At 44.4% G+C, this 14967-nt stretch overlaps 1 protein-coding gene across 3 annotated transcripts in view; it reads left to right on the forward strand.

Moving 5' to 3' along the window:
• The window catches only part of ADGRD1 (adhesion G protein-coupled receptor D1), a 305590-nt gene that overhangs the window by 284664 nt on the left and 5959 nt on the right, over positions 1-14967 (forward strand). For all 3 annotated transcript variants that reach the window (XM_081174796.1, XM_081174797.1, XM_081174798.1), the window contains 2 exons: positions 3727-3853; positions 6403-6444. In XM_081174796.1, the coding sequence (XP_081030922.1) occupies positions 3727-3853; positions 6403-6444 (169 nt within the window). The remainder of the gene's footprint in view (positions 1-3726; positions 3854-6402; positions 6445-14967) is intronic.

The following is a 14967-nucleotide window of genomic DNA, read 5'->3' on the forward strand; positions in this document are numbered from 1 at the left end:
AATAATAACACATTCTAAAAATATTTCATTATAAAAATTAGTTAAAATCACATTGATGGCAACCGATTAAACAAAATTCTGTGCAGGTTGCCAGAGGAGGGAGTCAGGCTGCGCCCTGACCAAAGGCCTGGCGGAACAACTCTGTCTTGCAGGCCCTGCGGAAAGATGTCAGGTCCCGCAGGGCCCTAGTCTCTTGTGACAGAGCATTCCACCAGTTTGGAGCCGCAGCCGAGAAGGCCCTGGCTCTAGTTGAGGCCAGCCTAACCTCTCTGAGGCCTGGGACCTTGAGGGTGTTATTATTTGTAGACCGTAGGTTTCTCTGTGGGGCATACCAGGAGAGGCGGTCCCGTAGGTACGAGGGTCCTAGGCCGTATATAATAAGTCTAAACCTTAACAGTAATCATACTATGTACAGTCATACCCCGGGTTACAGATGCTTCAGGTTGTGTTTTTTCAGGTTACGGACTGCCGAAACCCAGAAATACCGGAACAGGTTACTTCCGGGTTTTGGCGGCCGTGCATGCACAGAAGCGCTAAATTGTGCTTTGCGCATGCACAGAAGCGCCAAATCGCAACCCGCACATGCTCAGACGTGGGTTGCGAATGTGCATCCTGCACAGATCACGTTTGCAACCTGAGCGTCCACTGTACAGAACACCACACCAGAAGGAAAAGATATAGAAAGTGAAACCCAGGCTCCTTCTGGCCTTACTTTTATAGTCAGCATGACCTTGACAGAAAGAGCTAACAGAACCAGTTTAGGTCAGCTGTACTCAGCTTCTCTGAAGGAATAACCTAAACATCATGAACCTTCTGCTTGTTTCTTTCACACAGAGAAGCTTCTGGAAGCTTCCAGAACCCTCTTGAATTAAGGAGAATAGTAAAGATCTCTATACACCAGATCAATACTTTCTGCACTAACAAATGCAAACTGACAGTTTCGTCCCCTAAAGCTATTTTGTGACCTACCTCCTTTCCTTCTTCTGACCCATCCAGTTGTCTTACGTAAAGTCAGAGGTGGCATCTTCCCTCCATCCCAGAATCCCCCAGGTCATGTGCTAAGGAATCTTCAAGTGCATAGGAACATAGGAAACTGCCTTATTCAGAATCAAACTATTGGCTGGCCTAGCTCAGTTATGTCTTCTCCAGGGGTGGGGAACCTTAGGCTTGGGGGACCAGAAGCAACACGCCTGGCTTCTTTGACTGGCCTTCAGAACTCTCTCAAAGCCATGCCAGCTCATTGGCCCTACTTTGCACTCAAAGTATTTTTGCCTGGCTAAAATGTTTCCTTGAACTCTGGTGATACCTCTTGCTTTCGTGGATGGAGCAGGGTGTATGTAGAAACTAGCCTACTGTAGAAAGGTGAAATGGTCGTTGGTTGCTCACTTCTCATTTGCCTTTCTTCCTCACCCACCACTGGCCTGTAGCTCCTGGAAGGTTGCCTGGGCAGGAATATCCAAGTTATACATTTCATCGAAGCTGCATGCTCGTTGTAACTTAGAGATGCGCACAATCCTATTGTGAAAAGTTGCCACTTGTGGAAAACCCTTGGATTCTGCCACCATAGAGGTAAGATGAGGTGGCAGGACTCAACTGACCTCCCAACAGCTGAGTCACTGTAAGCTACAATGACTCAGCTGTCAGGAGGTTAGGTGAGTGCCGGCGCCCCATCACCCTGTCTGCTGGTGGCTTCTGTTCTTGTTGTCCTTTGCATGTTACACCTACATAAAGAGTAGCCAGTTTTCTCATCCACAGTGAGGGGAAAGGAGCCATGCATCAAACTAGCTAGGAAATCCACAAGCTTATAGAATGTTTGCAGTAGAATTGATGAGACCCAGTTTCCACAATAATGTGTCAGTCAGTTAAGTACAGTGCTTTAGATAGCTGACGAGTAATTGCATGACAAGCACGGAAACAGGGTACTTTGATATAAGGCAGGCTAATGTCCCCCCATAAAATGACTCCTTTCTGAAAGTGGTATTGATTTACTTCCTCCTATGTTATGTGAGCATAAATATGCCCTCCTTAGAGTGTCATGGTGTTGATCAAAAGCCAGCGTGGCTAATCCTTCAAACATCAGTTGCTTCTCTTCACATTTAGTCCAGGGAGCACAAGGTGATCTAAGATGTTATACAGAGACTCTTAAGATGTGCCACAGGGTCACAGCCTCTGAGGAGAGTGTTGACTTTTGGGACGTAATCTCTTGAGTGTTCATCTGACTTGTCTTACTTTAGTTAAATATATTTTAATTTGTAACTTTGTCTCTGTGTGTGTAGATTGTAACTTTAGCATACTCTTCGTCTTCTTCTTTAGCGATCACTTGTAGCCAAGTAAGATTGTCTTCCATAAACACGGTTTTAAAAATGAGTCCATAAGTGACTGTGGAGGCCAATTCTGGACCCACACGTCCTTCTACAGTGGGGACATTGGTTCCTGGGCAGGAGTTGATCACGGTGTGAATTTGCCAAGCATGCCTTCCTCTTAGCATGTTTCTCCCTTGCGTTCTGAGTTTGAGTGACTTCAAAGTCCACTTTAGCATACACACACACACACACACACACAGAGAGAGAGAGAGAGAGAGAGAGAGAGAGAGAGACAGATAGATAGATAGAGAGAGAGAGAGAGAGAGAGAGAGAGAGAGAGAGAGAGAGATATGGTTGGTTTCATTTATATTTTGATTTTAAAAAACAAACTTGCTTTGACTTGTGACTTACTGACAATTCTAATGCATATTTTATATTCTTTGTAAGCCACTTTGAGGTTTTATTTAAAATCAAGTGGCCTACAAATTACTTTAAAAAAACACAGAGCGTAGGTCTCTGGCTCTCTTTTAGTTGAAGAGCTGTCAACTGCTCCAAGGCAAACACACATCTATCATGAAAAATGGCAGCTGTACATATAGACCTTCTTTTGATTATTGTGACTTGCCCATGTTGTGACATGCCGACATGCCTCCAGTGGCAGCTAGTGATGAAAAAGTGACAGAAAGGGGAAGATATCAGTAGATTTGATGAGACTAGTATCTAGATTAGCTTTCAAGAGCTATCAACCAACTTGGCCTGGGGGCCCCTGTTTGTGGTGCTGGCACTGGAGGTTGTCTGGCTGGCAGTGACAAGGCCTTCTCGGTGGTGGCTCCCCATTCATGAAATGCCCTCCCTAGTGAGGTTTCTCTTTCCTCCTCATTATTAACTTTGAGGAGGAATTTATAAAATATCCCTGTTTACCCAGGCATTTGATAGGTGAGAGATACTATTCTTGGCAACCCTGAAATTATTTCCTTCAAGAGTAGGTGATATTTTAAACTCTGTTTTAGATATTTTAATTATATTATATTATTTTTATTTTATTTTATTACTGACGTGTTTTCTGCTCTGGGCATCTTGAGGAGGAAGGTCAGGAGATAAATAAAATAACAGAAAAAGGGGAAAGGAGAAGTATTAGGATTAGCAGCAGTAACGGGTAGGAGTTCTGAAGAATAGGTACTGCAATGCTAAAGCCTGATTCTTATATCATGTGGACCTCCTGGTAAGATGGTATCTGCTGGAGACCTTGTCCAGCAGAATATGGTGATCAATAGGGCCTTTTCTCCCATACTTGTACCAGACCAGCATGGGTGATGATCCTTTTCCCCTTGACATGGTGGTATCTATATAATACATGTTGTTGTTATTATATTTCAAAATCTTCATTGTGTTGAAATCCCCACCCTTCCTCTTTATCTTACAGGTTGACAGCCAAAGCAGTTGCTGTCTTGTTGCCTATCTTGGGGAGCTCGTGGATTTTAGGTGTTCTGGCGGTCAACGCACATGCATTGGTGTTCCAGTACATGTTTGCAATATTCAACTCCTTGCAAGTAGGTTCATAGCCCAGTTAAGGGGCTAAGTGTTCTGCAGTGCAGCAAGACAAAACCTCACCGGGTTGTGAGGTGAGGCAAGGCGGGACAAGGGGTTCAGGCGGAGGGTGAGGCAGGGCAGAGTTCAAGCTGTGCTGTGAGGAACACAGAGTTCGGAAGTTGTTCTAGAAAGGAGCCATTATATCAGTGTTTCTCAAACTTGGGTCCCCAGCTCCTGGTTGTTGGACTACAACTCCCATCAACCCTAGCTAGCAGGACCAGTGGTCAGGGATGATGGGAGTTGCAGTCCAATAATAGCTGGGGACCCGAGTTTGAGAAACATGGCGTTATAGAGCAGTAGTAACAGGAGCAGCCTGCTTGTTAACACCATCTGTGCTGCAAGATGCACCTCTAAGGCTTCTCCAGCTGTTTCCTACTGAGATGGAATCAGAGAGCCCCAGGTCTTCTGCAATGGAGCCCTCTGAGTAAGAGAATGGCAGCAACATATCCTCAGCCTGAGGGGGCACTAGCTTTACAGACTCATCTGAGAACACTTCTGACTTCAGCATCGTGGCACTAAGAAGCCTGCAAGATAAAGATTATATGAAACATTCTATATACAGATTGTGTGCAGCATCTTGCCTCTCTGTTCGCCCTGCTTCCTCTGACCTTTCAATGGCCTCTGTACATCACTCACAACTAACAGTAACACTGGGGCCTCTGGAGCAATGTCGTTGTTTGCTATCTTACACACTAAATACGAGGTGAACCAGGCAGTCAGAGTATTAGGTTGGCCAAGGTTGTGCTACTGTCCATGCTCATTGCTGTTGGGTATTGTTGCTAGAAGGCATAGATTTTTCTCTCTTAGAAAATGGAGCAGCATACAGGGATTTTGCAAAATTCTGATGAAAACAAAATCAGGAGGAGAAATTGTTGGTGTTTGCTTATTTGTTGCATGCCCAGAATGGAAAGCAAACCAGGGGATACAAAACAGTGTTTGTTGCTGCAGTTGTTTTCATTCCACAAAGGATACGTGATTGATTGCACACACATATCCTTTGCATTTAAATGGGGTGGGATAACGTAATGACAATGTGTGTCCCTGGCATTTGCTGTTCTTTTGTATGCTGCTCCTTGTTTGTGAAGGGCGATGACCTCTTATCTTACCTTCTTGGACCACTCTCTTGACTTAGCCATATTTCTAACATGCAGCCAAATTTGACACTCAGCAAGCCCCAAAGCAGTTCAGGTATTTCATGTATTCCAGCTCAAGCGCATCTGGTGCAACAAATGAAGCCCTTGATTAGTTGCATCAGGTGTGCTTGAGACAACACCTGTTGTATTTGTGCTGTTGTGAGTGGTTCTATTCAGGGGGTTGAATAATAGTGAGACTGTTGCAATTTCACTGAATTTGGGGGAACCACTTGAAGCATCTGTTGTGCCGAGCTATTTCAATTGTTTTTGTTTAATTTGCTCATTGCAAACAGCCAAAAGTCCGTAAATGTTAATAATAAACCTGATTTGCAGTGGGGGATTGGATAATTTTGATTGCAACTGTATGTGACAGACTTCACTTGAAAGTTGCCTTGTCAACCGGCAATCCAAAAGGCTATCGCTGGTCAATGACTACCATTATTATTCCCTGAAATTTTAGGATTAAAGACGATCTAACTAAAGGGATGCAGGTGGTGCTGTGGGTTAAACCACAAAGCCTAGGACTTGCCGATCAGAAGGTCGGTGGTTCGAATCTCCGCAATGGGGTGAGCTCCCATTGCTTGGTCCTTGCTCCTGCCAACCTAGATGTTTGAAAGCACATCAAAGTGCAAGTAGATAAATAGGTACTGCTCTGGCAGGATGGTAAACGGTGTTTCTGTTCGCTGCTCTGGTTCGCCAGAAGCGGCTTAGTCATGCTGGCCACATGATCTGGAAGCTGTATGCCGGCTCCCTCGGCCAATAAAGCGTGATGAGCACTGCAACCCCAGAGTCGGTCACGACTGGACCTAATGGTCAGGGGTCCCTTTACCTTTAACTAAATAATATCTTGACTGGATATGGGCATTGTCAGTGGAAGCCTAGAGTAGAAGGTGATACCCCACATTCCTCTTTTAGGGGTGGAAGGCAGAATGGCAATTGCTACAGCAGGACTGGCCTCTGCCTCCAGAAAGAGTCTCTGTGGATGGATTGTATATTCCCCAGAGTGTTGCAGCTGTAGCTGGGACACGTCATAAAGAGGGACACTATTAGTACAGCCTTTGCCAAGCTGCTGCCCCTCCAGATGTTTTGGACTATGACCCCCATCAGCCCAAGTCAGTGCAGTGCTGGGACTGATGGGAATCGCAGTCGAAAACATATGGAGGGCCACAGCATGCCAAATGCTGCATCATGGTCTCCATGCAACTGACCTTGAAAGAGATTCTCAGAGCATCTAGAGGCCATGTTTTTCTGGTCCCCAACAAACACCTTGATGAGAAGGTCACGTTTTCCCTCTGGAGCCATTTAGATTCAACAGCAGTTGCTCAAACAATCCTTTGTAAAATCCTAACCTCTTTCTTTTTATTTTACTGTTTTAGGGGTTCTTCATCTTCCTATTTCACTGTCTCCTGAACTCAGAGGTATGTTTCCATGTAAGAGAACCTTTGGCAGTAAAAACCAATGGCCCAGCAATGCTGGGATTATTATATATGTTTTATGTGTATGTATTTATTTAGTGAAGCAATCCGATGATTTAAAATCCAGTTGTAAATCAGCCGCAGTGTTAGGAGAATGGCACCATTTAATTATGTTTCTCTGGGGAGTGGGCCTTTTATTCCCCTTGGTGAATGTGTATTATATATATTTAGCTGCTGTCTTCTATAGTTTATGGCTGTGGGAATGTTCTGGGGTGCAGGAGAGGATATATTGACTAATTATATCCTTGTCCAACTTGTGCTAACAAGTTCCCAAAATATCAGCAGAGTTTATAGACATTCCCCTTTAAGTTCGCAACGGTAATGTGTGCACAGGTTCGCTAGAACCTCTATAATAATTACTCTGGTAATTTCCCCTTTGTTCCCTCTTAAAATACAAGACACAACACAGTCTTTATAAAAGTATAAAAGAGTTTACTCACGATCTGTTCACAATATGATCCCAGACGGCAGACAGGCTTAAAAAGGTAAAATACACTTAGAATCTATCTTATAGGAAGATAGCCCTCTCCTCTCTTGGCTGAGAGCCAAGAGGGCATCCTGCTTCTTCGAAAGGTGATGGCAGAGAGAGAGAGATGGCTGCCTGCCCTGTGCTTTTTTTTTCATTACCTGCACAGGTGAGGCCACACCCACCTCTGGCCACATGCGGAGGAAGTCCATCCCCAGGAAGTTTACCTGCTTGATGGACAGACATCCCTCCCCATGTTGTAACATGTACACTCTAGGAATGTTGTCATTGACTGCTCCTGTGTTTACATCCCACATACCCCTTCTCAGGCAATACAACATATACAAAACATAAACAACTTTATTCAACCACCCAGAGTCCCAGCTTGACACGTAGATTCTGGAAACTCTCTCTTGGTAGGGGTTTCGTCAGGATGTCAGCAGTCATCTCTTGGGTGCTGCAGTAGGATAGTTCCACAAGTCCATCCTGGATCATCTGGCGTATGTAGTGGTATTTAACCCCAATGTGTTTTGTTCTGGCCAGGAACTTCTCACTCTGCGTCAGCTTCAGGCAACTTTGATTGTCCTCTAGCAAGCTGACAGGCTCTTTTCTCACCAACCCAAAGTCCTTTATGAGTTGATCAAGCCAGGCGATCTCTCTGCAGGCTTCTGTTGCTGCAACGTATTCTGATTCTGTGGAAGATAATGCTACACAGCTCTGTTTATAACTGCCCCATGAAACAGGTCCATCCCCAAACATAAAAACATGACCACTTGTTGATTTATAATCAGCATTATCCCCAGCCCAATCCGCATCAGTATACCCAACCAACTTAGGGTCTCTGACAGCTGGTAACCTTAATTTACAATTCATGGTTCCCTTCAAATATCGCACCACCCTCTTTACACCTGCCCAATCATGCTCAGTGGGAGAATTCACTTTTCTGCTAAGAATCCCCACAGCATTAGCTAAGTCAGGTCTACATGTGGTAACTAAATACAAAAGTTTACCAATCGCCGACCTGTAGTCATTGTTGTCTGGCAACTGCTTCGAATCCTGCTGATTCTTCAGGAAGTCAGTAGCCATCGGTGTAGCAACTGGATGTGCGTCTTGCATCTGCATGTGCTCAATTAGCTCGTGGATCTTCTGTCTTTGGCTGAGAAGAAATGAGCCGTCCTCTTCTCTTTCCACCTGGATCCCAAGGTAGTACTGGACATCTCCTAGCTCCTTGACCTCCACCTCCTTGCTAAGGTGTTTTACTATCTGTGTATAGTCTTTCTCACTTGCTGTGGCAATAATCAGGTCATCAACAAATGCTAGGATATATGAGAATTGTCCATTATTTGACTTACTGTACAAGCACTTGTCAGCGTCGCCTTGCTTGTACCCAAGTTGCGTCAGCATTTTATGCAACTTCTGGTTCCAGGCTCTGGCAGCCTGTTTAAGTCCATAAAGTCCTTTCTGCAGTTTGCACACTAGATGTGCCTCATGTGGTTTTATAAAACCTTTGGGCTGCTTCATGTAAATTTCCTCTGAAATCTGCCCATGTAGAAAAGCGGTAGCAATGTCTATGTGTTTCACTCTCATTTTCTTGGAGGCTGCAATGCTTAAAAGCATTCTTACGCTGCTGTACCTCACAGTTGGTGCAAAAACTTCATCATAGTCTTCACCAAAACGCTGTGAAAATCCCTGTGCCACAAGTCTAGCTTTGTAGCGCTGCACTTCTCCTTCTGACCCCTTCTTAACCTTGAAAACCCATTTACTGCCAATGGCCTTCTTACCGGGAGGCAGCTCAGTGAGTGTCCAGGTCTTGTTTTGATGCAGTGCATCCATCTCCTCCTGCGCGGCCTTCCTCCAGAGACTGGCTTCTGCAGCTGGCATCTCCCGTATCTCTTCCCAAGTGGAAGGTTCCTGTGGAAACGCCGACCCTGCAAGGTAGGACAACCGTACTGGTGGGACACCTTTGTTGGTTCTGGATGAGCGTCTGACTTCTGGTTCTGCGACCGCATCAGCTTCCTCATCCTCCTCCAACGCAGGCATGTCCCCATCTGAGTCCTCATCTTCGTCTCTGGTGCCGCCAGGGTTCTGGTCCTCTGCGTCTTCTGGTGCGTCGTCTGTAGGGGGCGCTGTAACACTCGAAGGCAGATAATTACTTTGTGGGGTCTCAAAAGGGAAATATATAAACTCTTGAGTCCTTTCTGACTCGCTGGAAGAATCCACAACAGTGTTCTTAGTGTCTACTTTTCCATATTCATCAACATAAACTGCATGGTATGCATTTGTCTTACCAGTTTGTAAGTCCATAATTCTGTATCCTTTGCCTCCAGAAGCATATCCCACAAGGATACCTGCTTTTGCCCTGGAGTCAAGCTTGTGTCTGTGTTCCTTGGGCACGTGGAAGTAACACGGACTTCCAAACACACGTATGTGCGACAGATTGGGAGCTTTCCCATGCCAAAGTTCAAATGGTGTGCGCTCTGCACCTTTAGTTGGCAGTCTATTCTGCAAATAGACCGACGTGTATACTCCTTCGGCCCACAGCTTTTGTGGCAAACGTGCATCCTTTAGCATGCACCTTGTCATGTCCATAATGGACCTAAACTTTCTCTCAGCTATGGCATTCTGCTGTGGTGTGTAAGGAATTGTGGTTACATGTGCAATTCCTTCCTTGGCCAGGAGAGCCTGCATTTCATTTGAGCAGTACTCACCTCCATTGTCGCTCATTAACACAGCTGGAGCTCTCTGGAATTTATTCTTGACCATGGCAATGTATTCCTGGAGCTTGTCCACTGTCTCACTCTTCTCTTTGAGGAAATATACAACACAAAATCTTGAAAAGTCATCCAGAAATATTAAAATATATCTATTCTTTCCCAGTGAGGGAACATTCATGGGTCCACATATATCAGTGTGCACTATGTCAAGCACTTTGTTGCTTCTTTGTTCTGCACAACGTGGAAATGAAGGTTTTACAGCCTTCTCAGTAATACAGCTTATGCACTTTGCTGGAGCTTTGTTGCTCTGCTTTACCTGCAAACCTCTTACAAGATTTCTTTTCTGTAGATCCAGAATGAGGCTGGCGTCCCTGTGTCCTAGCCTTCTGTGCCATAAGTCCAGATCTGCTTCATCCTTCTGGCTGGAATGTGCCACTTTTGCGGACTGGTTCTCTGAAAGATCAAGCTCATATACACCATTTATTAGCTTTGCTTGAGCAAACACTTTGCCATTTCTAGTCACTTTACATTCTCCATTTCCAAATGTGACCTGGAAACCTTTCTTGTCCAAAGTGGACACGCTGATTAAATTGCAGCTCAGCTCTGGAACGTACAAAACTCTAGAGATTGTGTTCTCAATGCATTCATTGTTTATATTGCATTTCAGGCTCATGGAACCTGCACCTTTTGCTTTAACAATGTTGCCATCTGCAATCTCAATTTCAGATCCTTCTTCATCATTTATCTCATTAATCTCATTAAAATAGTCCTTTTTATATGAAAAATGCGAACTGGCACCTGAATCTAAAATCCATTTATTACGTTTATTTTCACGATTCTGGGCAGCTAAATTCCTTTCCTGCAGTAACCATGTGCATTCACATTTCCCCTTCTTTTCCCCTTTTGGCTGGAAGGGGTGGGGTTTCTTCGCTTTAGGAGCTCTGCAGTTCTTTGCAATGTGTCCTTCTTTGTTACAATTGAAGCAAATCACTTTCTTAGGCATCTCTTTGGACTTTGTACATTGCCTAGATGCGTAACTGCTGTCCTTGCTTCTAGCATTTCTCACTGGAGATTCAGCTCTATCTCTGCATTCTTCTTTTAAATAACCAATCAAGTCTTTAAAAGTCAGACCTTGTCTATGAGCCATCAAACTTACAAATGCGCTAAAGCGTGGTCCAAGTGATGATAACAAAAATGCTATCTTTGTATCTTCATCAAAAGCTTTGGGAGTCAGATCAATTCTTTGAATAATCTCAGTAAATTTGTTGATGTGCTCTGTGAATTCCTCTTTTGAATTCATCCTCAATCTGGTTAATTTACACACCAAGTTTCTGAAGCTGTTTATGCTAGATTCTCCATACACGCGCTCAATATCTCTTAAGATTTGAGATGCATCATCTGTACTATTTATTAATGATAGCTGCTCATCACGAAGTCCACTCAAAATTATGTGTCTAGCTTCGCTGTTCATGCGTTTCCAAGCACTTATCTTGGCTAAATCTCCCTCAGACGATCCTGTAGGCTGAGGCTTTAAAGCTTCCAAAATATGCTTATAATCTAAACATGCTATCAAGCGCTGCTTCCAGTGCATGAAATTGTACTCATTCAGCACAGGCATTCCTAGCTTTGCATCACTATCAAAAGCTGCTCTAGCCATCTTAAAATCCAAAAATTTGAAAATTCTTCAAAATTTCAAAATTTCTCAAAATTTTAAAATCAAAATCTCAAAAATCTCAAAATACAAAACAATTCTTCACTGCCTTGGGTCACTGTGAACTCTGAGGGAAGGGGGGGGGTCGCTTAATCCCCACTGCACAATGGAACAAAGGACCATGTGCTTACCAGGAAGTTAACTCAGAAAAATACTACTCAACTCAAAATCACAATCCAATGCAATCCTTCAAAAATACGCAGAAATATGCAATACTGGGCCCACTAACCCTTTGTGGGAATGTTCTGGGGTGCAGGAGAGGATATATTGACTAATTATATCCTTGTCCAACTTGTGCTAACAAGTTCCCAAAATATCAGCAGAGTTTATAGACATTCCCCTTTAAGTTCGCAACGGTAATGTGTGCACAGGTTCGCTAGAACCTCTATAATAATTACTCTGGTAATTTCCCCTTTGTTCCCTCTTAAAATACAAGACACAACACAGTCTTTATAAAAGTATAAAAGAGTTTACTCACGATCTGTTCACAATATGATCCCAGACGGCAGACAGGCTTAAAAAGGTAAAATACACTTAGAATCTATCTTATAGGAAGATAGCCCTCTCCTCTCTTGGCTGAGAGCCAAGAGGGCATCCTGCTTCTTCGAAAGGTGATGGCAGAGAGAGAGAGATGGCTGCCTGCCCTGTGCTTTTTTTTTCATTACCTGCACAGGTGAGGCCACACCCACCTCTGGTCACATGCGGAGGAAGTCCATCCCCAGGAAGTTTACCTGCTTGATGGACAGACATCCCTCCCCATGTTGTAACATGTACACTCTAGGAATGTTGTCATTGACTGCTCCTGTGTTTACATCCCACAATGGCATCTTCACAAAAGCTAAGAGACTAGGCTGCAGTCAAGGACAGCCACTGAAACCTTTGATTGCCGGTTGATGCTACAGGACAGTTGGTCATGTCCTATAAAGCCCTGTATGCTGTCAGCATCGCCCTTGAGCCAGTGCCACCAACTGGACTCATACACTTCAGCCCCGACTGGGCAGGGCGAGCTGGGTAGCACTTCCAGAGACTACCTTCTGCACAGGAACAGGTCAAAGTGCTGTGGACTCACAGCTTAGAGTTGTGAGCACCGGATTCACTCCAACAAGAAGACAGTCATCGCACAGCAGAGTATAGCAGAACATAAACGACTCGGAGACCAGCTCTGTAGAATATCTTCTTTATTCTATCTACAACCATAATACACAACTATGTACAGAGCTAAATGAGGTCTAAGCGAAAATGCTGAACTGCACTGAGTGTCTGCAGCTGCTCTTAGCAGCAACCTTATCGATAAACACGATATCTCTCTAACACTCAGTCTCTCTCTCTCTCTTTGATGTGAGGCTAGAGCGGAATAAGGAGAGCAGAAAAAAACCCCCTCCTCTCTGGAGAATCAGCAGAGAACATCAGCAGATTCTTGGATATGGGAGGGGTGAAATCTCCTCATATGCCTTGGGCACAGGCTGCCCAAAAGATCGTCTCTCCCTGCAAAAACTTGCCTGGATGTTAAGATCTTTGGATGAGCATCCTCTCTTAGTTCCAGAAACATTAGAGGCATAGTTGGTGGTGACATGAGAGAGAGACTTTTCTGCAGCTGCTCCCAGACTGTGAAATTTCCTTCCAAGAGCAGTTAAATTGGTTCCCTCCGGCAGCCTAAGACCTTCCTGTCCAGACAGGCCTTTGTGAAACTAAGGTGCAGCAGTGCTGACCTATGGGCTGCTGTCAGGAAATCTGTACTTTAATGCTGGTGCTAAATGTGTTTTGATGTACTTCTGTACCATTGTTTTTAACTGGATCATTTTTATGACTTTGTATTTTACAATCTTTTTGAATTTGGCAAGCCACCATGAATACCAGCTTTGGAGAAAGGTGACATATGAATACATCAGACAGATAAATAGATGGGGAGAGGGGGTATCCCAAAGACATTTTGCTGCCTGAGAGAAATGACAAGGTTGCACCACACCACCAACTGGAATGGCAGTTGAATTTTGAACCTTGGTCACAGGACTGTGTCCTCCACCACACTTGAGGGCAATGGGCTGGCTTAACAGTCACAGCTCTGTGTGGCACTCATAGCTCTGTTATCCATCAGAGAGGAATAGCGGGATAGAGCAGGCAGCTCAGGAGGAGTGAGCATGGGGGCTACCACAACTGCCCCACACCTCCAGCACCTGCCACCTGAAGTAGCCACCTCAGCTGTTAGAATGGGAAACCATTTTCCAGTCCAAGGACCACTATCTCCTTTGGGCCATATTCTGAGGGCTACATTTCAGTGGTGGGCTAGGCCAGAGGGAAAAGTGGGTGCAAAAACCAACACAAATTCTGTCTTTGTAGAGTACATACTACACACACTCACTACGGCCCCTTTCCACCACCACCCTACCCCTGTTTTGCCCCAGTTCTGCCCTCATCCGGGTCCAAAAGGATCCATATATCAGCGATTGCGCATCAATTGGGCACTTGCAAAATGATCACCGCCTGCAGTTGTTCCTGTAAACAATAATCCATCATAGACATGTGTATTTGTTTATTTTGACTCTGAATTGAAGCTGTTGTCAAATACATCTCATTGTGTCTTCTAGACTTTGTATTACATGTGCTCTACGTGACCCTCATACCCAATGAGTAAAATGCTTTTTACAGGAGTAGGAGAGTTAAGCAAACTAATAATTTAAGGGTGGGAAGGAACCCTTCCCAGTTGTTTAGAAATCCTGACAGGGACAAGTAAGTTCTATTGCAGCATTCAGACTTGATGACATCAGGCTGAAATTCCATTTCTTCCTGACTTTTACAAGCAATAACATAAGGGCTGGATGGGAAAGTGTGCTGTAAAAAAGGAGCTATTTTGATTGCCTCAGGAGCTGGCTGTGCTGGGCTTATAGATGGCATTTCATCTTTCCCCGTTAGATTTTTGTAGTTTGCCATAGAAACATGGGAGGGTGAGAGACAGTAATTGACAGGGGAAATAAATAATAGCTTCAGCTATTATCGCAAGGAGGGGGGAAACTATGGGCCATATCCAACATTCTCTGCCCACTAGTGCCCTTGCACTAGTGAATTGCAGAGTTTAAAGGTTGCACAACAAAGGCAGAAGCTTGATGCACAACCATATTTGATAATACGTTTCCTCTTGCGCAGCAGCTGATTCTTCTGCAACTGCTCATTCTTGTTGCACAATTTGCTGCTCAACGATCTTCGGTAACATGCTTTTGTTTTCACTTGCGGAACAGCAGTGCACCAGCACATCAAGCATACAGTTAAAGACTTTAACTGATTGCTACATTGGAAACAAACCTTTAATACTTATTTGTGGTGAAGAAAGCATCTACCTCTAAGGCTAATAAAGGGAGCCCACCAGTCTATTGGCCTTCCTGGTCAAGCTTAAAATTGTAGGCACCAACTCACATCTCCTTCCTATGCAGATGGACCCCAAAGGGCTGGTGAGGAGAAAAGCAGACCATCCTGCAAACGCCCATCTTCAAGCACCATCACCTAACCTTCCCCTTACCTGCCTTTCCTGCTCAAGAGAAGGAGAGTGTGGAGAAAGAAGATTTGTGTGGAGAGGGGTGGTT

This window comes from Podarcis bocagei (genome assembly GCF_964188305.1).
Source record: "Podarcis bocagei genome assembly, chromosome: 16".
NCBI classification, from domain to species: Eukaryota; Metazoa; Chordata; class Lepidosauria; order Squamata; family Lacertidae; genus Podarcis; species Podarcis bocagei.